Source organism: Trichoderma virens (assembly GCF_000170995.1).
Source record: "Trichoderma virens Gv29-8 chromosome Unknown TRIVIscaffold_80, whole genome shotgun sequence".
Lineage (NCBI taxonomy): Eukaryota > Fungi > Ascomycota > Sordariomycetes > Hypocreales > Hypocreaceae > Trichoderma > Trichoderma virens.
In genome coordinates, this window is record NW_014013669.1 from 511026 (window position 1) to 535737 (window position 24712).

Below are 24712 nucleotides of genomic sequence, written 5' to 3' on the forward strand. Positions count from 1 at the left end.
GAGGGATAATTGGCTACTGTGTTGAGAAAACTAACTAAGAAGAGAAAAGAATGATGCAGAAGATCTAGCTACACTGTCTAAGAATGATGTCTTGATAAGACCTGCTGAATAGTTTCGTCCGACCCATCGATGATAGAAGAAATCACATGGCTAAAGACCGTGGCGATAGCCTGAGCTTCAGTCTCTGGAATCCTACCGTTGTAAAAATATAGGGATACCAGCAATGCATCGCCTCTGTCAGCGACACCTAACACAATATCATACTGTAGAAGTGTTAGTATTCTGATCGGTACAAATTTTCGTCAACAATTACTGACCTCTGTAGGATCTTTTGACCATAATCTCTCCAACGAAATACTCTTGTCTGAAGCCAATTCAGCGTTGGAAGAATCGTCCTTCTGGAAAGATATTGCAGTATTGAACAGGGATTTCCCTTTGAAGTCTCCGCTCGGAGCATTCGTCAGAGTGAAGCTCTGATGAGTTGAACTCTTCACAAAATCTTCGTGAACCTTCGCTAGCAGTTGTTTTAGCGAACTACCCTGAGATATCGTGCATTTACAAGGGACAAGATTTATGTAGAGCCCAACAGCGTCTTCGATCCCTTCTATCGGGACATCGCGACCAGATACAAGATATCCGAAACATACTTCTGAGCTCGTGGCAAAGTTATGAAGTGCCACTGCCCACGCCGTCATGAAAATGTTGGCAACAGTGACCCCGTGCAATTTAGATGTTGCATAGAGTTTGCTGTTTAGATGTTCCACATTAACATCCACTGAGCTCAAGTCACCTCGCAGATGATGCTCGACTGTTGCAATGGGCATACTGCATGGAGCTAGCCCATCGAGATATTTCGTCCAATAAGATAATGAGGTCTCATGGTCTCCCTTTACAGTATAATCGATGAAACGACTATATAGCGGACCGGGACCAGAATCTAATTGCCCGTCATACGCCAGTTGAAGATCGCGCAGGAGAACTTGGTGTGAGAATCCATCAATTATGGCATGGCTTATCTCAAGTTTTACAAAGGTTGAATTTGTTGTGCTGGTGTAAAACGAGAGCTGGTGTGTCGGATGTATCATTCCGAAGCTCAAAGGAGGCTGTTTGGCCACAAATTCAAAGGTGCTGTTGTCATCCAATTCGGTGTTGATATGTTTGACAAGGGCGTTGGAACGTCGAAGAACAATCTGAATAAATTCATTCTTTGTAGAACCACTCTGAGCAAAAACAGTTCTCAGAATCGGATGACGGCTGACGACTTTCTGCCACGCAGCTTTGAGACGCTCTACTTGCGGTATATGAGCTCCTGTGTTGACTTGCCAGATATTCTGCACGTTGTAAGAGGTAGTAACTTCTTTTTGGTGGCCGAGAATACGCTGCTGCATCGGTGAACAAGGATACATGTCCTCTACATCTTCGGGGCTGATTCCTATTAAAGGATATGTTTCATTCACTAGTTTGTCTAGATCCTCGTATGTCGTTTCAAGGAGCGGGAAATCACTCAACGATTGATGGATCTTTGAAGACAGTAGTTCGTCCACACAAGTGTTCAGAAGTCGCTCATATCCTTTGATAAAGTTCAATATTTGGTCTTGCCGCTGCATACGACCATTATAAGAGAATTCGAAATGCAGGTGATCTTTATCTGCAGAGACTGATACCTCAATAAGCGAGAAACGCGGCATGTTTGGACTAATCTGAGAGACCGTAGAACCCAGATCACTGGCTGGCCTGAATATTGCGTCTTCTTGCTCCAGTTGTTGATATCGTCCAGAGTAGTTGAAAATGATTTCGGGGGGAAAATGCTCTTTCAACAACCCTGTGGAATTATTAGGCCGATACAAGGAAGCAAAGTATGCTTGTCCCTTCTCAAGGGTCTGTCGACGAGCATCTTTGACTTGACGGAGAATGTCGATGAAGCTGGAGTCGTTCCCTGCCACCACACTGATGGGAGCAAGTGTCGTAAACCAACCAACAATGTTAGAAGGGTCTATTGATGCATGATCCCAGGATTGACGACCGTGACTCTCGTTGTAAATGGGTGGAACTCGATGATGTGGGAATGCAGTCTGGAATGAGCCAATGAGTGCACAGAGCATAATATCAAGAGGCTCGGTATTGAGAGGGATATTGCACTCTCCCATAATCTTTGATGTGATTGCTTGACTGATAGAAAATGTCTCTGAAATGATATCACAGTAAAGATTGGGTATTTGGTCCATACCCCAGTATTCGTAGTTGGAGGAGGCGACCTCAAACGGCATTGCGATTTCTGACGGGCCTAGTTTTTGGACCTGCTCGGACTGCAGTTTGCACCAAGTTCTAAACGAAAGATCGGCTTCTTGTATAGAGATTTGGTCATCTCTTAGGAACTCTTCTAGTTCTCGTAAGATGATACGCCATGAAACAAGGTCAATAACCAGGTGGTGGGCGACAAGGTGAATCATCTGTTGGTTCTTGATGTTGAGCATATTGACCGCGAATACCGGCCCATTTCGGATATCTATTTTTGCGTGTGCTGCTCTCTGGATAGCTGATATCTCACTTTCATCCTCCAAGTGATGTATCTCAAAGCTATAAGACTTTGCAAAGTCGGTAGAGATGCGCTGAGTCCAGTAGTCATCCTTCAATTCGAATTGAGCAGTTAGCATGGGATGGCGCTCGACGATGAAGTTGAGAGCACTAGATAATGTAGTTTGATCAGTTTCCTTGGTAATATACAACAGGAAACTCTGATTAAAATGATTTTCTCCTTCTGGTGAAAATGAGAAGAACATTTCCTGTATAGGAGAGAGTCGGAACGGTGCTCTGATGTCCTCCGGTTCGAGCAAGATGGTTTTACGAATGGGTTGCGCGCGTGCTGCCAGCTTGGATATAGTTTTGCACTGTATGATGTCTTGTACTGTAACAGATATTCCCTGTTTTCGACAACGAGATACAACCTGCATGGCCGAGATTGAATCTCCACCAAGACTAAAGAATGGCTGGTGTATATCATCGATCTGGACATTGAGCACCTCGCTCCATACCGACTGGAGGATGATTTCATGGGGAGACTCAGGTGCTTTTGAAATATGTGAAGCAGTGGCATTCGAGGCCTTGCCGAGAGTTTCCTTGCTGATATTCTCCAGCCGGCCAAGGATTTGTCGGCGATCTAGCTTTCCAGTTGTTCCAAGCGGCATCTTGGCCACGACAACCCAAAGGGAGGGAATCATGTAAGGCGGCAAGGCTGCCGATGCAATCTCTGACAGAGCAGAGACTCGTTCCGGGACGATGGAATCTTGGATCGGAAGCAACCAGTCCTCATTGTTTCTGGAGGGAGCCGACAGTTCTTTTAGTGTTAAAACAGCGACGAGTTGCTCTTTGCACAAGCCTGACTTGGGCATCGCAACCATGATCTGGCTAATGAGAGAACTGGCTGCAATTTGGTGTTCAATTTCTGTTAGCTCGATGCGCTGTCCATGCAACTTTATCTGCATATCTTTACGTCCAATATAGACTACTGAGCCGTCTGGATTATATCTTGCCAGATCACCACTCTTGTACACCCTGAAAGCTTCTCCCCGAGGGGCAACTTGAAGCCAACCAGGCCGAGAAATAAAAGCATTGGCCGTTTTCTTTTCATCATTTAGATATCCACGAGCGAGAATGGGACCTTCGATCAGAAGCTCCCCAATGCATCCCACGGGAGCTAGTCTGTTGTGGTTTTCCACATCAACAATCCAGGACCTTGAGCCAACACCATATCCAATATTGGTTGCTTGTGAATTGTGTTTAACTACTGGCAGGCAAGTTGACCAGATGGAGCACTCGGCTGGTCCATATATATTGATCAGGTGTACCTCGGTGGACCAAGTTGCAACATTTTCAGGACTTGGAGCTTCTCCACCAAGTGCGAGAACCTCAAGCTTAGGAACCTCATCTGGAGTGATCAACGTTGCAACGCTCGGAGTAAGATATGCCCAATTCACGTTTAGCGTGTTGATCACACCGGCCAAGTTATTCATCCTATCATAGTTGGAAGGGATACAAATGCAGCCGCCCATTGTGAGAGTCGTAAAGACTTCGCCAATACTTACATCAAAGGTATATGATGCAAACTGCAAGACTCGTGAAGTCGTACTGATTCGAAGTATAGGTCCATGGGCAACGATACTAGAAGATAGAGCTGCGTGTTCCAAGACGATTCCTTTCGGGACTCCAGTGCTTCCAGAGGTAAATACAACAACTGCAGGATCTTGTGGCGACACGTTAACCTTTGGACGTTCAGCGACTATAGGCAGCCCGTCAACGAAAGAAGAATCGAGAATAACAGTCATTTTAGTCAGATGCTGGAGCGCACTAGCATGCTTCGGCTCCATGATGCTTATTCTCGCCTTTGTTTCCGAGATAATTGTCTCTAAACGACTTCGAGGATGTGAGGGATCAATTGCCACAATACAGCCGCCAGCTTTAAGTATAGCCAGCATAGCCACTGTTGCCCACAGTGATTTGTCGAAACAAAACGGAACCATTACTGAAGGTCCTACGCCAGATTCAACAAGATGTTGTGCTAAACGATTGGATAATTTTTCCAATTCTGCGTAAGTCAGTTCTCCATCCCATGAGCATACTGCAACAGCATTTGGTTGCTGGTCTACTCGCTCTTCGACCATGTGATGTACGCATGACTGAGTGTATTTCAAAGTCTGGTTATTCCAGCTTAGAATGTCCAATTTATCTTGAGGGCTGGTAACTTCCACATCGCTTAGGGTCGTCAGTTCATTCTCAGATGTAAGTTGACTAAGGACATGCTCAAACTGCTGTATGAGGCGTGATATATGCTCTGGAGAAATTGCTTTTGAGTCATACTGTGCCACGACATCCAGGCCCTCAGAACTGAAGCTCGGTGTGCATTCGATTGTCAGTGGGTATGTGAGGAAGTCGGCTTGATGGCCTGGAATAGCGTATTCGTGGAACAGGCTGTCGACGGATGACTCTGTCGGGCTGGGATTCACCACCAATAAGTTTTGGAAGTCGGAAGCCTCCCGGAACTCTGATCCAAGCCGCTTGATATTCTGAAGACCAAACTGCTCATGAGCGAACATATTTGCTGCTTCTTGTTGAACCCTCTTCAGAAACGTTGCCACAGGTGCTGTCTTATCAACATGGCAACGGACTGGGACTGTGGTGATGGTAGGTCCGGCGATGCTTTCAATTGGGAGACCGTGTGCATTCCGACCACTTAAAGTGGCACCGAATACTATGTTGTCCGAAGATGAGTAGCGGCTGACAACAATTGCCCATGCAGCGCGAATAATGGTTGATGAGGTGATGTTTGATGCTGCTCTTTGTGCGCGAAGAAACTTGATGTGATGGAAATCTCTTCGATCAGTACGAGCTTGATAATCTGCTGAAGGTAATGAGGGGAAGTGAATTTGGTTTGCCTGTGTCAATTGTCCCCTCCAAAAATTGGCAGATTCGCTGGAACTGGAACTCTCCTGATGACGGATGAAATCTTTGAAAGGGAGCAGCGGCGCTATTTCGATTCCTTGATAGTAAGCGTAAACATAACTCAAAACAAGATTCTTAGACCATCCATCGTAAAGAGCATGATGGGACGTCCAGATAAAGTGGCGGTCGTTTGAATCGATGCCTGTCAAGGCAAAGCGAGCTAGCGGTTTGCCAAACCCAACCGAACACTTATGATCCTCCTCAAGATATTTGGCAAGTTTATCCTCATATATCCATTGGATACCTTCGTCAATGACAACTTGAAGTAGTGAAGAAGATTCCGTAGATTCGATAATTCTTGTTCGTAGTATATCAGTATGTTTGAAGACAACTTCCCAACTCTCTTTGAAACGGTTTATCTCAATGCTGCTTGGGAGAGTGTATACGCTTTGAGAAACATAGGAACCATGATTCTTTATTGAAAGAGCCATAAGACCGTCTTGAAGTGGTGTACAAGGATATATATCTTGAATCGCAGCTGTAGGTACCTTGCAAACTTGAGCTGCTTTGGTGAGAATGCCAGCTCTTAAATCCGGTGTGGGAAGCAAATCAAATGAGGAAGTCTGCTTCTCAACAGCCTCATCAATGTGAACCAATTCATCCGCCATATTTGACAGTGCTGGCTGATGGAAGATGGCCGCCATGGAAATTCCCAATCCGACTTGGCGTGCTGCGGCAATGAGCTTCATAGCATATATAGAATCTCCTCCCAGGTAAAAGAAATCGTCGCTCAATCCGATAAACTTTTGCTCAATGCCTAGTGTTATTGCCCACAACTCCTGCAATTGCTTCTGTATAGGCGTCTTTGGGGGAGATTTATTCGCTACCAAGGGCGACAGAGAATTGAGCTGTTCGACTGTTATTGTTTGGCCAAGTTCCCGCAGAATCTTTCGGTTTGTCTTGCCGCCAGCTGTCAAAGGGATAGTCGTCATTGGGATATATGCGGTTGGTACCATGTACCGAGGGAGGGACTTTGTCAATTCGAATTGTATTTGAAGCATGATCTCTTGCAAGTCAGATGTAACAGGAAGAATTGTGGCCTCTTGGCGACTTTCGCCGTCGTTAACTCCAAGGAAGGCAGCCAGAAGTGTTCTTCCTGCTGGCTTTATCAATTCAACTGAAGAGTGCCATCCATCAGGTGTAGCACGTTTTAGATGATATTCGATTTCTCCAAGCTCAATGCGTTGTCCATGTAGCTTTATCTGTGTGTCTTTTCTCCCTGCAATGTCAAGGGTTCCATCTGAATTGTAACGCACAAGATCACCTGTCTTATAGAACCGTCGTGGAGGCAGAGTGGAGTCTTCCTCCTTACTTAACCATTGCGGGTGTTCTATAAAAGCCTTGCTGGTCTTCTGGGCATCGTTCAAGTAGCCTCGTGCCAGTGTAGGCCCTTCTACCAACAATTCACCCACACATCCAATAGGTAGCAGAATGTTGTGATTATTCGGGTCTACAACCCATCGCCGACTTCCGGTTGTCCTTCCAATATTGAATGGCGAAGAGTCAACTTGCAAACCTGGGTTGTATGAACACCATATAGCGCACTCGGCTGGCCCATAACTGTTGATCAAACACAAACTCGGGCTCCAAGTCTCAATATTATCTTTTGTCGCAAATTCTCCACCAAGAACCAGTACTTTCAGAGTCTTCACTTCTGCAGGCTTGAGTAATCCTGCGACTGTGGGCGTAAGGAAAGCCCAATTAACTTCTAGCTTGTTCATCGCTTCGGCAAGGCCATCGACGCGCTCCTCTTCGCTTGGCACACAGACGCAACCACCTCGCATAAGAGTCGTGAATATCTCTCCAAAAGAGACATCGTATATGTAGGCGGAGAACTGCAAGACACGTGAATCCGGGCCAATGCGTAGGGCTGGACCATGTTCACTGACACTGGTGCAAATGGCACCATGCTCTAGCACTATTCCTTTTGGCTCGCCGGTAGATCCAGAGGTAAAGAGAACAAAAGCTGCACTCTGAGATGTCACAGTGGTACAAGCTGGTATTTCAATATCGGGAAGTTGTTCAACGAGATCTGCCGTTACTGGTATAACTTGGTCCACCAAGTTCGAGAACAGATGCCCGTGTTTCGGCGAGACAAGAACGATGTGTGCGTTGGATTCATTGACAATCTTTGCAAGCCTAGGAGCGGGGAATGCCGGACTCACGGAGATACAACCTCCACCAGCTTTGAGAACTGCAATCATGGCAACAATCGTCCAAGAAGATTTATCGAAGCAGAGAGGCACAAAGTCGCCATGCTTCAATCCCAATCCCTTGAGATGATGAGCCAGTCGACTAGCCAGTAAATCCAGCTCTGAGTATGTGAATTTTCCATCCCAAGAAGAGATGGCTGGGTATTCCGCACGAAGCTTGACCTGCTCTTCGAATGTTTCGTGGATACAGTTCTTGACAGGATCAGTGCAATTTTTGTTCCAGCCCTGAATCTGTGTTTTGTGATACTCGCTGAAGAGATTCAGGTCACCAACGGTTTTTGCATTACTCAAAATCCCCCTCAATGCAGCAGAGAAGCTACTGGCGACATTCAATGCCTGATTGTCGGACAGACAAGAGTCCCAATAGCTTAATGAGACTGATATTCCCGTCTTCAAAATGAGAACGTTTACTGTCACATCATACTGTATTAAGTGTTAGATGACGCTTAATGTACTTTCGTGATCTGAATAATATTTCCAACTTACATCTGTGGGATCTTGGGCATCTACCACTTGAAAGGAGATGCTAGTGCTATCCAACGAAGGATCAGAGTTTAATGATTGCTTTTGGAGCGATAAGACAGTGTTAAAGAGTGGCTGGCTCGAAGTGTCGAGACTGTGTTGAATGTCCGCCAACGAGCAATGTTGATACGGCAGACTTTGCGCATAGTCCGCATGCATCTTGCCAACAACGTCCACCAGCGAGGCTCCTCTATCAAATTGAACGCTGCAGACAAGCATATTTATGAAAGGCCCTACTGCATGCTCAATTCCAGATATAGGAATGTCTCGTCCAGAGGCTAGATACCCGAAGTTAACACTATCAGTGCCAACGTAGGCACGAAGCACAAATGCCCAGGCGGCCATGAACAAGTTGGACGAAGTAATGCCGTGCTGTTCGCAAAATCTGTCCACATCTGCCACTGTGTCGTCGACGCTGACGGTAACAGCTCGTAATTGGCGCTCGGTCGAAACAACGCCGTCTGTGAGAGATGGAAAGATGCATGGCTCAGTGTTGGATAGATATCCTTTCCAATAGTTGATAGATTCGTTGGAGTTTTGCAGTTGGATATAGGATATGTATTGGCTGTACGGGACTGCTGTAACTGCCGTAAGATCTCTATCATATGCTTGGCTGAGTTGATTCATAATTATCGCTGTAGATGTTCCGTCTATCAATGCATGGTTAATCTCGAGCTTGCAATAAACATCCATGGTAGAGGTAACAGAGATGGCAAGACGATGTGGCGGTCGTCCTTCTTTATTTTTTCTCCTGGGTAAGTCGTTCAAGCTTGTCAAGGCATTATCGGCGTCTGTCTTCACAATCAGTATTTCAGCATCGACATTCTTTAGAAGAACCTGATCAAAAGCGAGTTCTTGGGAATTGGAAGTGACAAAAACGGTCCGAAGGATAGGTTGCTTGTCTACCACTCTCTGCCAAGCTTGTTGCAATCGAGAAACGTCAACGAAGCCTGGCCTTTGAGAAGATAAAGATGCTTTCCAAGTCATGTCAACATCATAGACATCTGCACTTTTGCTTTGGCTAATCAGTAGTCCATTTTGCATAGGTGAGCAGGAGTACATGTCCTCGATCATATCAATAGATAATCCATGCTGCGGAAGCGTTGTCGACATAAGTCGGTCAAGACTCTCGTAAGACATCCCGATAGCTGAGGGGAAATCACTTAGAGTGGGCCGATACTTTCGATGCGCTAGCTGGAGGCTGTACTCCTGTAATACTTGTTCAGTCCTGTTGATCCATTCCTCTACCTGGCCTTGATGACGCATTCTGGAGTTATAGGCAAATGAGAAGGTCAAGCCTTGAGATTCCACACCGGCCGCAACTTCTAGGAGAGCGAAACGCCGAACATCGGGGCTGTAATCCCCTGAAGCATTGACCGGGTATGGAAGCTGCCGCAAAACAGCCTCCGTGTCATCGAGTTGCTGAAACCTGCCGGCGTAATTGAACAAAATCTCGGGCGATGGGTTCATATTTGTATCTTGTCTCTTGGCGAAGAAATGCTGACGGTTGAATTCAGCCCAACCATTATCTGGAATTCCTCTTCGTGTATCTTTTGTCTTAATGAGTGCTGCAAATATGTCATCCTTTTCTGTAAGAGTCACAGTAACCGGGCATAGTATAGTGAACCAGCCGATGGTTTCCGACAAGTCGATGGAAGCGTCCCAGCTTTCACGGCCGTGGCCTTCATTAAAGATTGATGCGCCTTTGTGATCGTCAAAAGTGTGTTTGAATGCATATGAGAGAGCAGAGAGCATTATGTCGAGTGGCTCTGTCCCAAAAGCCTTATTGCAATTGTTGAATAGACTCGTTGTTACATCTTGTGCCAGTGTAAATCTTCTCTCTACTACATCCCTGTAGAGATTCTGTTCATTCTGCATACCCCAGTAGCTATAATCAGATGTAATAGCCTCAAAAGGAAGCCTCGACTGGGGTAGCGACGCGAACTGATTAGTGATAAATTGCTCTTGCATTCGTGACCATGAGCGGAAGCTTAGCTGTCGGTCAGTCGACAAAGATTCTGAACGCAGCAAGGTTTCAAGATCTCGCAGGAGGATTCTCCAAGATACTAGATCGATGACGAGATGATGAATAGATAGGAAGAGCCGCTGGTTCTTGGCATTATCGGACATGTTGAGCAGTTCTGCAGCGAACAATGGGCCTTTTTCAATATCAAGACATTCCTGACAGTCCGCGTAGATGCTATTGGCTGCATCCTCAGTGACCATTTCATGTACTCGAAATCGATGGGCATTTGAAGCATTGTTGCTGATTTGTTGCACCCACTGACTCTGCACCTTTTTGAAGCATGTTCGCAGCATTTCATGACGCTGAACAATTGTCTGCAGTGCATTGGCTAAGATCTCAGACGACACAGGCTTCGTTAATTGGAGCAAGAAACTCTGGTTGAAGTGGTTATTCCCGCTCGGGTTATGCTCAAAAAATAACTGTTGAATAGGTGTCAATGAATAGGGCTTCATCAACTCTTCCTCATTTCCATCATCTTCGCTGAACATAGGAAGAGGCAGGGATGCCTTTGCACGTAACGCTAGCTTGGATATGGTCTTTGACTGAAGGATATCTCTTAATGTAATATGAATACCCTCTGATCTGCACTGAGCAACAATTTGCATTCCAGATATAGAATCACCACCAATTGTGAGAAAGGGCTGATCTAGACCGACAAGATGTTCTGGGTGTCCCAGAACTTGGCACCATGCCTGTCGGATCTTGGTCTCCATTGATGAGGCAGGCCTTCCGTGAGTTTCTGACGACATAAACAGCTGTGTGGCAGTATAAAATTCGTCATCTTTCAATGAATGAATCCAATTGATTAATCGTTTCCTGTCAGTTTTACCAGAAGATGATAGGGGGATTGATTTGACGAGGATCCACCCTGTAGGGACCATGTATTCAGGAAGCTGCCCCATCATATCGTCTCTGAGCTTTTCTAGAGGGTTTATAAACTGAGCCCTTTGAGATGAAGTGAAGAGCTCTATATCTGTATCAACTTGGATAGATTGCTCTGATGATCGAGGCGATATGATTGCAACCAATTTCTCATTTCCTGAGCCAGACGATCGAATAGTGACGACAACGTTCTCAATCCAAGTAGTACTGAATAAGTAATTTTCGATCTCCCCAATCTCAATTCTTTGGCCCCTAAGCTTGATCTGGATGTCGCGTCTGCCTGCGAAGAGCACTGTACCATCTTCGTTGTAACGTACCAGATCACCAGTCTTGTAAAACCGGCGACTTTTGCCATCTTTAGTCTTTGCCCAATTTGGATTCTCAATGAATGATTGCTTCGTTTTAGCATCATCGTTGAGATATCCTTTCGCCAGAATCGGACCTTCGATGAGAAGCTCTCCAATCCCACCGATAGGCGATAGACGATCATGGCAATTCACATCTACCACCCATGAAAGGGAAGCTATACCACGCCCAATTGTCATTGGGCCGTGGATGGAGCTTGGTTCTCCTATGTTTCTTACGAGAGAAACAACAGTACACTCTGTAGGCCCATATGCGTTAAACAGATGCACATTTCCCCTCCATTTGTGTATGAGAGCCTCGGTTGGTGCCTCTCCTCCTAAAACTAGATATTTTAAAGTCGGCACATCCGAAGGATCAACTAGGGTCACAAAGGATGGTGTGAGGAGCGCCCAGGTTATCTTCATATCGTTGATAACTGAAACGATGTTCTCAAGTCGTTCATCATCTGCAGGGACACATACGCAACCGCCGTACACAAGAGTACCAAGAGTCTCGGTGATACTTGCGTCAAATGCGTAAGAGGCAAACTGAAGTGCTCGTACCTTTGAATCCATTCCCAGTGCGTTAGCATGCGCTACAACACCAGTAGCCAATGAACTATGCGCAATCATCACTCCTTTAGGCAGTCCAGTGCTACCTGATGTAAAGAGAATGTAGGCAATGTCCGATGGATTTATTGAAGGCGACATTGTTAGGATTGTGGAACTGATACTGAGCTTACGCATCAATGCATCTGAAACAACAATTTGCTGGGCCGAGCCGGTAGATAATCGATCTGCTTGCTTTTCTGAGACGAGGAGAACCGATGCGTTTACATCACGTATGATCCCCTCCACTCGTTTGATTGGATGGGAAGAATCCAAAGGAACAAAACTGGCTCCCGATCTCATGGTTGCAAGCATGGCCACAGCCATCCACTTAGACTTCTCAAAGTACAATGGTACGCGGGTTTCTCTGGCAACCCCAAGACTTAGAAGATGTTGGGCCAAGAGTGCGGACAGGTTGTCTAGTTGGCGATAAGACAGATTTCCATCTCGAGAGCAGATAGCTTCTTCATCAGGTTGAAGTGCTGCTTGTTGTAGGATCAAATCACTTATGGACTGCTTAGTAATTGTAGGATATTCGCCATTCCAGCCCTCTATCCGAAGCTCATCTTGAGGGCTGCAAGCTGTGATATGGCCAATCGTAGTATGGGGTTGCGCAGAGATAAGCTGGCCCAACACATGCTCGAACTGGTGGAGTGTTGAACGCACCCACGCCGACGACACTATTTGCTCGTCGAACTGAGCTATAACAAGTATGCTGTCCTTAGAGATTGTGCAGTCAACCGCCAGAGGGAATGTTAAAGCATTTCCTAAGTGGTTCGGATTTGTCACGTCCACAGAACTGAGCTTGTTTTCTGTTTGGATACTGAGAATATTTTGAAACTGACATGCGGCATATGCATCGGAACCAATACGACCGATATTGCTCAATCCGGTCTGTTCGAATGGGATCATGTCTGTTGCTTGCCTTTGTACCCTTTCTAAAAATACAGATGAACGTTCAGCGTCATCCAGCGTAATCCGGATGGGGACTGTGGTTATCGTTGGGCCGATCATGTTGTCTATCCCACGGACAGGGGCATTCCGTCCGTTCAACACAGCTCCGAATACAACGTCTTTAGTTCCACCATGGCGGGCTACCAAAATTGCCCAGGCAGCTCTAATAATAGTGGACATAGTTATGTTATTAGAGGCGACAGGGTTGGCGTTGACTTTGAAGATGCTCTCAACAGTAGCTGACGCACGTGCTTTAACACTGGACGACCGAATAGGAGGAAAGTCTATGGCAGTGAAACCTGCTATCTGGGACTGCCAATAACGCATAGCTGCTTGGTTGTCAATCTTCATGACACTGAGAATGAACTGGTTAAAAGGAGGGTGATAATCGGTAGCAAGTCCCTTATAGGCTCGGTCCACCGCCTGCTCTATCAGTGGAAGTGACCACCCATCGTACACTGCATGATGTGCTGTCCACACCATATACTGGTTTCCATTATCATTTATGATAGCATACCGTGTCAGCCGATCGTATAGACCCATTGGAATCCGACGATCTTGCTCTAAATAGCCGTCTAGACTATCGCCAAACTGCCACTCAATTACATCATCAAGTATTATCTGCAACATGCCTTGATCTCTCGTCTGGACGATTCGGGATCGCAGAATTGGATTTTCTTTAACAACTGTGTCCCAAGCAGAGCAATATCGGGATAGACTCATAGAAGCAGGTAATGCAAACGTCTTCTGTGCAATATACGTTCCGGGCTCACTAATGGATAGAGATATGAGACCTTCCTGAAGAGGAGTGCAAGGATAGGCATCAGTGATGGACGATATTCCTGCTAGCTCTGCTAGGTCAGAAATCTCCCCCAATATTTCCTTTCCTTCAAGGGGATTTCTTGAATCCTGTGATCTTGGAAGTCGCAACAACGAAAACGGCTCAATCGTCAAAGATTCAGCGCTTTGAGGCTCAGCAGTACCGATTTTCTCAACAGCCGCCGCCATCTGTTGCAGCGTTGGATTCTGGAAGACAGTTGCCACTGACAGCTGAATATTATGTGAACCTGCAAGACTGACTAGTTTGATTGCACAGAATGAATCTCCACCGAGACGGAAAAAGCTGTCCCCAGCTCCGATCGATTTTGACGGTATCTGGAGAGTCGTCGCCCAAAGTTCTTGTAATTTTATTTCTTTTTGCGTCGAGGGAGCCTGCTTTATACTTTCCAGTCCCATGTAAGCCGAGAGTTGTTGAGTTGACAATTCATCATTGTAGATCTGGCGCAAGACTTTTCTGTCGGTTTTGCCGGAAGAGGTCGTAGGTGCTTGCCTCAGCGGTATGTAGACTGATGGAATCATATACTCAGGTAGGAATTCTGCCAAGGCAGTGGATAGAGATCCTGTGATTCCGAGATCTGAAAGAGTGGTTGACATGCTGTATGTTGTTTTTTCGTTGGTCTTTTCTGTCTTGTCTATTTCATCTTGTGTCGTTCCGTTCTTAGGATCAGCCGACTTCTCTTGAGTGCAGAGAAATGCAACTAGAATGGGCTCCGCAGCCCCAATTCTGGATTTTACCACGTCAACTACACATATCCAATCTGGAGATGTCAATTGCCTGAGGTGATACTCAATTTCTCCAAGCTCTACTCGTTGACCACGCACTTTGACCTGCGTATCCTTTCTGCCAATGAACGTCATGGTGCCGTCGGACTCATAACGGACTAGGTCTCCAGTTTTATACATTCTACCCAATCGTTCTGGATCATTGAAAAGCCTTTGAAGCCAGTGCGGCTTTCCAACATATGCAGCGGCTGTTTTTTCTGGTTCTTTCAGATATCCTCTTGCAAGAGTCGGCCCCTCAATTAAAAGCTCTCCAATTGCTCCAATCGGCGCAAGTCTGTTATGATTTTTGGCATCTGCAATCCAGGAGACGGAAGATGAGAAAATACGACCAATATTTCGAGGAGCAGATTTTGGCTTGAGCCCGTACGCGCACATTGACCAAACCGTACATTCAGATGGACCATAAACGTTAATCAGAGCGACTTTATCCGCCCAAAGATTGACAATTTCTTGTGGTAATGCTTCTCCTCCAACTGCTAGCGTATGAATTGAAGGAACCTTTTCGGGGTGAAGTAGGCTGGCTACTGTTGGAGTGAGGCAGATCCAATTTGCTTTCAGCCTGTTGATGACTCCTGCAAGATTGTTCATTCGCTCTTCTTCTGACGGGATACAAACGCATCCGCCTTCCATAAGCGTCATGAAAATGTCACAGAGACTAACATCGAACGTATATGCTGCGAATTGAAGAACGCGAGAAGTTGAGTCGATATGAAGACTGACAACATGCTGACGGGCGCTTGTACAGAAAGCCCTGTGTTCAACAACAATTCCTTTAGGTTTGCCTGTGCTTCCAGATGTAAATACAACGAATGCTGGGTTTCCAGGGGTAACATCTATTTCCTGAGACTGGTGGCTGCTGGAAGTCAAACTGTTCATTTGCTCGGAGCTCACTACTGTTACGAGCAGGTCGGACGCTGGATTCTCAAAGATACCTGCATGCTCGGGAGAACTGAGTACCACCGTTGCGTCAACATCTTCCAGAAGAGACTGTAGCCTATTCCGTGGATATCGAGGATCCAGAGCTACACATGCGCCACCGCATTTCAAGACCGCCAACATAGAAACAATCATCCACAGTGACTTGCTGAAGCACAAGGGCACCTTGACCTCTGGCCCAACTCCGAGAGTGCGAAGATGATTCGCAAGCTTTGTGGAAAGAATATCTAACTCACGATAGGAGAGCTTCCCATCCCAAGATTCTATAGCCAAGATGTCTGGATGACTGAGTGAGGTTTGCAAGGCGAGATCATGAACAAGACCTTCAACAGTATCTGGGTAGTTGGAATTCCATAGAGAGACTTGGGATAGGTTGTAATTGCTGAAGAAATCGACTTCCTCGACGGGCATGCTTGGTGCGTCTAATATCTGGCAAATTGTTTGATCCAGCGTGCTTGCCACATTGGAAGCCTGTGCCGGAGACAAGCGAGCTGTTCTGTATCGGAGAAAAACTGCAATATCCTCCTTGGTGGCTTCGATATCGACGGTTATATCGTACTACATACGAGTTAAAAAATGAACTATACTTGAGTTTTGTTCATGACTTACCTCAGTTGGGTCGTTTCCAACTATCATCTTAAAATCGAGTGCGCTTTCACCATCGTCTGACTTCCTCTGGAAGGACATTATTGTGTTGAATAGTGATGTTGAAGCGGGAAGACTAAGGGCATGTTGAATTTCTGACAATGGGCAATGCTGATGCGGTAAGCTATTTACGAAATCTGATTGCACAGACTCGAGGACTTCCTTCAATTGGAGCTGGGGTTTCAGATTGCAGCGACAGATCAACAAGTTAATAAATAATCCCACAGCGTCATCGATGCCATTGATGGGGATATCTCTCCCGGAAGCCAGAAATCCGAAACAAGTGTCTTGTTGTGAAGTGAAGCAGCTCAACACTAATCCCCAGGCCGCCTGGAAAAGTGTCGCTAAAGTGATGTCGTTTCGTTTACAGAAGGCCACTAGTTCAGAACTTCTGGTCAGGTTAACTCGCATCGCTTGAAGTTCTTCCACTGCGATATTGTCATTGAGGATAGGAAAGAAAGTGGGTGATAGATTCGCCAGATAAGTTCTCCAATAATCGACAGCGAGTGTGCGGTTCGTATTCTCAAGGTAAGCGATATAGTCTTGATAGAGCGGGGGTCTTTGCATGTTGGACAATTTGCCCTCATATGCCAAAGCCAAGTCTCGTAATAGGATAGACATTGAAGCGCCATCTACAATGATGTGGCTGATTTCTAACTTCAGGAAAACTCTTCCGTCTTCTGAATAGGAAATGGATAGGAACTGAGGTGATAATGTCCCCGATTGTAGCATGGGTTTTTGCTGTTCAAGAGCTGTCGCTGGATCTGCATGGCTGAAGCACGTTACTGATCCCATATCGAAACTTTCTTTAGCCACCACTTGAATCAGAGGAGTATTCGAGGCATATGCAGGCTGAAATTCAAGAAAAATGGTTCTCAAGGAAGAGTGTCGTCTAACAACCTCCAACCAAGCATCACGTAAACGCTCAGGAGAAACCTCTTGACCCGCCTGACGTGTTTTTACTTCCCATATATGAACTATGCGATAAAGTCCATCGTCTTTCATCTGGCTAAGAATCAATCCTTCTTGCATGGGTGAGCATGGGTAAGCCCCCTCTACATCAGCCCCGAGTTGCAGTGCAGTCTGTGCGGTAATTGCTTCTCCAAACTCCGCCAATCGATCATAATTCATATGCAAAAATGGGAAATCGCTTAGTGTTTGTAGCGGTTCCATGCCACATAGTTGGCCAGAGATGTGTTCAAGGGCGTTTGCAAAGCTTGAAACCCACATCTGAATTTCTGCTTGCTGCTTAGCCCAGCGATTGTAGTAGATGGTGAAGTTCATTTGTCCACTCTCGACGACAGCGGATATTTCAAACAAGGCAGGTCTTGGGACATCGGTTCCAACATCCATGATTTCTAACCCTTCTTGCATAACTTGTCTAATTATCGCATCACTTCGTTCGAGCTGTTGATATTGTCCAAGATAGTTGAACATTATTTCCAGTGGAGAGGTTATGCCAGCCTCACCAGGAGATTCTTTGGAAAGAAGACTGGAAGTAAACCATGCCCAACCCTGATCTGGGATCAAACGTCGAATATCTTTCACACGCCTCACAGCGTCAATAGCATCTTCTGTGGAATTTATGGTTACCGGCGAAATGGTTGTAAACCAACCCACAGTCCTCGACAAATCGATCGCTGAGTCCCAAGGCTGCCGCCCATGGCCTTCGTTATATACCGTTGGAGGGCTGCGGTCATTAAAAACCTGATTGAACGTGTGCAAAATCACACCCAGCATGATATCCAGTGGCTCGGTGCCCATGGCACGATTTGAGTCAGTCAAGAGCTGTAGTGTTGTTTGGCAACTGAGCGTAAAGGTCTGTGATGTAGCGTCGCCATACGTGTTTTTGCTTACGCCTACTCCCCAGTAGTCAGGTCCCACAGCTGGCAGTTTAAATGGTAGCAGTGTATCGGTAGTCTCGAGATGCTCGCGGGAGTAGTTTGCCTGCAAGTCACACCAGGACCTAAACGATAGAGACTTAGGAGAAGACAAGACTCCTGTCTGTAATATGTCTTCCAGGTCCTGCAGTATAATACGCCAGGAGACCAAATCTATAACGAGATGATGTGCCACAAGAAATAGCATCTGGTTTTCGCCATCCACTTCGAAGAGATGTGCCCCGAAAAGCGGTCCTTTTTGGATGTGTAAGCTTCGTTGGCTTTCTTCGATTATGGATAGTGTGTCAGTCTGTTGCTTTACAGCGTGCACTCTGAAGTTGTAAGAGTCTTCAATATTGTCTGTGATAAACTGCTTCCACTTATTATTCTCAACTTGGCAAAACCGAGCTCTAAGCATCGAGTGATGTTTCACCAAGGCTGCTATTGCACTGTTAATAGTACATGCGGCCACATGCTTGTCGAGTCGCAGAAGAAAGCTCTGATTGAAGTGATTAGTCCCTCTCGGAACAAGCGTTGTATGCATAAGCTGTATTGGGGAGAGATTGAAGAGAATTCCAGTTGCTTCTTCACTCTCCACTAGGGCCAAACCGGATTCGATAACAGAGACCTGTCTAGCCAGGTCGATAATAGATTGGCATTTCAAAACTTCTTGGACAGTCGTATGGATTCCTTCCGACCGACATCTGGTGACGACCTGAATTGCACTTATAGAATCTCCTCCCAAGCGGATAAATGACTTCTGGAGAGATAGATTAGATTGGCTCAAGTTAAGCACGCGACCCCAAATCTCTTGAAGCCGTCTTTGCATATCTGTAGTAGGGCCATCCGAGGATGAGTCGCTCTCTTCGGTACCTTGATTCAATTTCTGGAAAGTTTCTAGATCCATCTCTGAGAGCCACTGCGATACAGTCCGTCGGTTGAGTTTGCCGGAAGGAAGCAGAGGAATATTGTGGACTGCAACCCATAAACTTGGAATCATGTATACTGGAAGCACCGCGTGTAGGTGCTCTCGAAGTCTCGAGATGTAGGATTCCGTTGGGCCGCTCCATAATTGTATGCTTGTGGTCTTGCTCCTTTCAACGTCTTGTCTTAATTTTGCCTCTTGAGGCACCCATACAGCACATATGCGCTGGTGACAAAGCCCAGCTTTGGGCATGCATACCATAATTTCGCCACACTTCCCAGTTACAGAAATCCGATGCTCAATCTCTGACAATTCAACTCTTTGGCCGTGTAGTTTAACCTGGGTATCTTTCCGGCCAACAAATTGAAGCATGGAATTAACGCCAAAGCGCACTAAGTCTCCAGTCTTATAGAATCGACGTGGTATTCCGTCTGACGATCCACGCGACCAAATGGGAGACATAATAAAGGCCGCTAACGTTTTCGCCTCGTCGTTTAGGTATCCTCGTGCTAATATCGGTCCTTCTAGTAAAAGCTCTCCAATGCTGCCGTACACAGCAAGCTGATTGTGGTTTTCCGGGTTGACGATCCAAGCTCTGCTGCCCACAGGTCTGCCAATGCAACTCGCGTCGGAAACTTGTAAATCTGTATTACATATGGCCGTCATTGAGCACTCCGCCGGTCCATAGATATTCATGACTCGTGCATATGGACTCCATTTGGCAATGAGGGCCTTGGTGACAGGCTCGCCTCCAAATCCTATAGTCTTCAAGGAAGGAACGTCAGCAGGATTAAGAAGGCCAGCGACTGTTGGTGTGATGATGGTCCAATTTGCTTGAAGTTTGTTAATTGCGCCTGTGAGATCATTCAGTCGATCGACGTCTGAGGGGATGCAAATACAGCCACCAACAATCAAGGTGGTGAAGATATCTTCGATGCTCTCGTCAAAGGTATATGCGGCAAACTGGAGAACTCTGGAATTCTTGGTAATACCAAAAGGCTTCACATGAGCAGCAGAACTCGAGCATAATGAAGAGTGGGGTAATACAATTCCTTTTGGATTTCCAGTACTACCAGAAGTAAAGATGATAACAGCTGGATCCGAAGGTTGAATAGAAGTTTGAGGGTTCCCGTGTTTGTTCGGAAGAGAATCCAGGAGCTCTTGGGACAGAATTTGAATCCCGAATAAAGAATCTTTGAAGAGGTGGGCTAAATATGGCGACGTAATGATCAAAGATGCATTTGCATCGTGTGCCATATACTCGAGTCTCTGGATTGGATGGGCTGGATCCAAGGCCATAACTGCACCTCCCGCTTTCATGATAGCAAGCATTGCGACCACGGCCCATGCAGACTTCTCGAAGCATATAGGAACAATGACCTCAGGTCTTACACCAGCAGCAATTAGATGATTTGCAAACCGGCTCGACAAAGATGAGAGCTCCTCGTAAGTGAATTCCCCATCCCAGGAGCAGATTGCTGCGGCATTGGGCTGAGTCAAGACTCGTTTCTCTACTAGAAAATGGAGGCATGCTGCCGTTGCCTTCACCGGCTCTCCCGCCGCCATTTGGAGCTCGAGCAATTCATCTGGATGGATAAAATCGATACTACCAACGTCCAATAACTTGTTTTTCTCGTCCGTAATTTGAAGCAGAACATACTCAAAGAGACGAAGTATGCGATTCATTAGCTGGGGATCGATGACGCGCTTGTCGAATTGTGCGACCAATTCCACGTCTTCGGCGCCTATCTTGCATTCCATGGTCAAGGGGTAAGTGAACATAGTTGAGGTATCCCTTTCTTCAAGCTGGTGATGAAAAAGTTGATTCGCGTGATCCATTGGGATGGTGGGTTGGATAACGAGCAGATTCTGGAACGAACAACCGCTCTCAGCATCGCTACTGAATTTGCGAATATTTTGGAGTCCTGCATGTTCGAATGGGATCATATCTGTGGATTGTTTTTGTAAATGTTGCAGCAAGGCGGAAACGGGCATTTTGCCATCAATAGTCACTCGCACGGGCACTGTTGCTATGGTTGGACCAGTCATGGCTGTAATGCCAGGAACGGGCGCGTGGCGACCAGCAGATACTGCTCCGAATACTACATCGTTGGTGCCAGAATACTGTGAAACAACCAGAGCCCATACGGCTCGAAGTAGAGATGAAACGGTAGTGTCTGATCCAGTTTTTTGAGAGAGACGCACTGTTCTTGAGATGACGGAATCAGCACAAATCTGCTGTCCGAGATGGGTAACTTCAGGGAATGGGACAGGCTGAGCGCCCTCTAGCTGCGACACCCAGAAATTGCGACAGGCCTCAGCATCCAGTTGCTGTAAATAGGAGATGAAACCGGTAAATGGTTTGAACGGGACAAGAGGTGTAGAGTTCTCATAGATGAGGCTGACGGCTCTCAACAACAGCGGGACAGTCCAGCCATCGTGTATAGCATGATGAATAGTCCAGACGAATCGCTTTGCTCCCTGAGATTGAATAATCGCATATTGAGCCAGAGGATCACCTAGACCCATTGGAGCTGAATCTTGTCTAAGATACGCTCCAAAATCATCCGCTTCTTGCCACTTCGTCTTTTCTTGACTGAGAACAGCCTGAAACATCCCTAGATGCTCGAGTTGGACAATTCGGGTTCTTAGTATAGGGCTCTTGGATATAACTTCTTCCCATGCCGCTTGAAATCGGCTTATATCAGTGGTGTCTGGCAATTGATACACCAACCGATTCACGTACGATCCTCCTTGTTGAATAGACAAAGCAATGAGACCTTCTTGGAGCGGTGTGCATGGGTAAATATCCTGGACTTTATCCTCGTCAACATTACACATCATGGCCACCTCTTTGGCCACAAGGTCATGCCTTGAGGCCATGTCTCTGTTCAAGAGCGCAAATGGCTTAGCAATATTCAGCTCATCATCACTGCTCAAGCTCACCATGGCAGCCTGCTGCGTCAGCGTTGGACATTTGAAGATGTCTGAGACTACCAAGGCAAGACCATCATTTTGAGCAATAACTGTGAGCCGCATGGCAGCGAGAGAGTCACCCCCAAGCCTGAAGAAAGAGTCCTCAGTGCTTATCATGTCTTCTTCTATCCCTAATACCGCCGCCCAAAGCTGGCGTATCCGTACTTCCATGTCCGTCACCGGTCTCTGGATCGTGCCGCGACCAGGGTCGGTGTGAGAGTAAGACAGTAACTGCTTGGATGACAGTTGATTTGATATGCGGCCAAGCTGAGATCGGTCTACTTTGCCTGATGGTAGAGCGGGGAAGTTCGACAACGGGATGAAAATTGACGGTACCATGAAAGCAGGAAGGCAAGCCGAGAGTGCATTTTGCAGTTCTGCAATAATTGTTTGCATTCCTGGCGTCATAGTAATGACTTCGTCAGTGAAATGGTCGAGAGGTCCTTGATTGGACTCCCATTCAGTCTGGAAGAAGGCTACGAGGAGCTGCCTGGTGTGCTCATTGCCATGACGCCGTATAGCGTTTACAGCAACCTGCGATCGAGCTGGCAATAGCCTTCTGAGGTGGTATTCAATCTCTCCCAGTTCCAGTCGTTGGCCATTGACCTTTACTTGTGTATCTTTTCTACCAACAAAGGACAGCGTGCCGTTCTCATTATACCGGACGAGATCACCCGTCTTGTAAAATCTCCCCATCATAGGCGCGCCTTCAAGCTTCGCCCATCGAGGGTTGCGAATAAATGATGCATCTGTTTTTTTGTCGTCGTTTAGATAACCACGAGCCAAAATTGGACCCTCAATCAGCAGCTCCCCCGTGCAGCCCAGTGGGAGTAAACGATGATGGTCGGCAGGGTCAACAACCCAGGTTCGACAGCCCACAGCACGGCCAATCTCTCGAGGTTCAGATCCTATTGATAGGACAGGATTGACGACCGACGCTACGCAGCACTCACTGGGTCCATAACCGTTCACCAACTGTACCCGTGGTGTCCACGTCAACAAATCTTGTTTGTCCAGTGCTTCGCCAGCCAGAACCAACTTTTGGAGTGAGGGTAGCTGGTCAGGATTTAAAATTTTAGCAAAGGATGGCACTAAAACAGCCCAATTAACTTCCATTGCTTCCATAAATGATTCAATACCGGGTCCTCGCTCTGAGGGCGCGGGAACACACACGCAGCCGCCATGGATGAGTGTTGTCAGTATTTCCACCAGGCAAGCATCGAAGCTGTATGATGCAAATTGCAACACTCTCGAGTTGGCATCGAGAAGCATCGCCTTTCCATGGGTGACGGCACCGATAGAGAACGCGCCATGTTGAACCACAATTCCTTTGGGCGTACCAGTTGTGCCTGACGTGAAAATGATATATGCTTCATCCTCAGGACGGACAGTATGATCAGAGATCAGGGTATCAGCCATCTCCTCAAGAAGCAACGACTCAATACCCATGCCATCCGCAATTATGAGGTTTATGGTATCGTCAGTGTTGATTATGTTGCAACTCAATCCGTACTGTTGTTCTGAGCACAACACCGTACGTGCCTCGGATGCCTGCACAATGGTAGCCAATCTCTCATGAGGCAAGGCTACATCTAGGAGGATAAATGCACTGCCGGCTTTTAGCACACCCAGCAAGGCGACTATTGTCCAGGGAGATTTCTCGAAGCATAATGCTATGCGCCTGCTGGGACCTGCCAGCCCCCGCGAGCGGAGATAGCGAGCAAGACGGCTAGTAAGACTATCAAGCTCTTCATAGGTGAGATTGGTGTGTGCAGAAGCAATCGCGGGAGAGGGGCCGTGAAGCAAGCTTTGCAACCCGAAGATGAGAGGGATAGTGTATTGTGCAGAAGGCAAAGCAACATTGTTTGTGTCAAAAATCTGGCCCTTATTGAGTGGGCCTAGAATGGCATTGTCGCGGATTTGGCGCTGAGGGTGATGGATGATGCTCTGCAAGATACTTTGAAATGTATCTATGATAAGCTCTGCGTATCTAGTACTAACAGAGGAAGTGTTGTGGTGGAGTATGAGCTCATGCCGGCTCTTTACCACCGAATACTGAAGTACAATCGGTTCCTAGATAGTATGGCCTCATATTAGCTTAAGAAGAAGAAGGATGATAAACCCGTTTATCCGATTGATGGTATAGGAATTCAATGCACATACCTTTTCCCAGTCCTGATTGAACAAATTTCCACCATCATTAATAAATCGTGTGTTGTAATTGGGCTCAAGGCCCCCTTGAACATATGGGTGTTGATTCCAAGAACCCACCATGACCGATGAAAGAACATCTTGGCCATTTCCACTTTGGGCAACACAGGCGTGGCACAAGAGGTGATCCTGGCCATCTGGCATCCTAATGGTGTACCCAAAGTACGGATATTCGACATCGGAATAATTTGCCAGCACAGATGCCCAAGCAGCAAGGAGGTGTGCAGCCGTTGTGGATACTACCACGGCATTTCCGCTTGTTGTTGGTACCAGCGTCTCATTGAGCTGCGGCAGAGGGATGCTAATAGAGTTTATCTTGGTTGGGGCCTCGCTGTTTTCTCTCACCAGTATTGGAGAAGTGGAAGCACCATTTCCACTCCAGAGCAGCGGCATGAAACAAGACGCCGGCAACTCGATTTGACCTTGATTTCCATCTGGCCAGCTGACAGTGTTCTCAGCCATGTTACTCA

At 46.6% G+C, this 24712-nt stretch overlaps 1 protein-coding gene across 1 annotated transcript; it reads right to left on the bottom strand.

The window, feature by feature from the left end:
- Positions 1-77: 77 nt before the first annotated feature.
- TRIVIDRAFT_68823 (uncharacterized protein) lies at positions 78-24704 on the bottom strand (the record flags this gene model as incomplete). The annotated part of the gene is made up of 6 exons (XM_014099147.1): positions 78-263; positions 318-539; positions 648-8132; positions 8196-16163; positions 16215-24104; positions 24195-24704. The coding sequence occupies 6 exons, from the start codon at positions 24702-24704 to the stop codon at positions 78-80; spliced, it is 24261 nt and encodes an 8086-aa protein (XP_013954622.1).
- Positions 24705-24712: the final 8 nt, after the last annotated feature.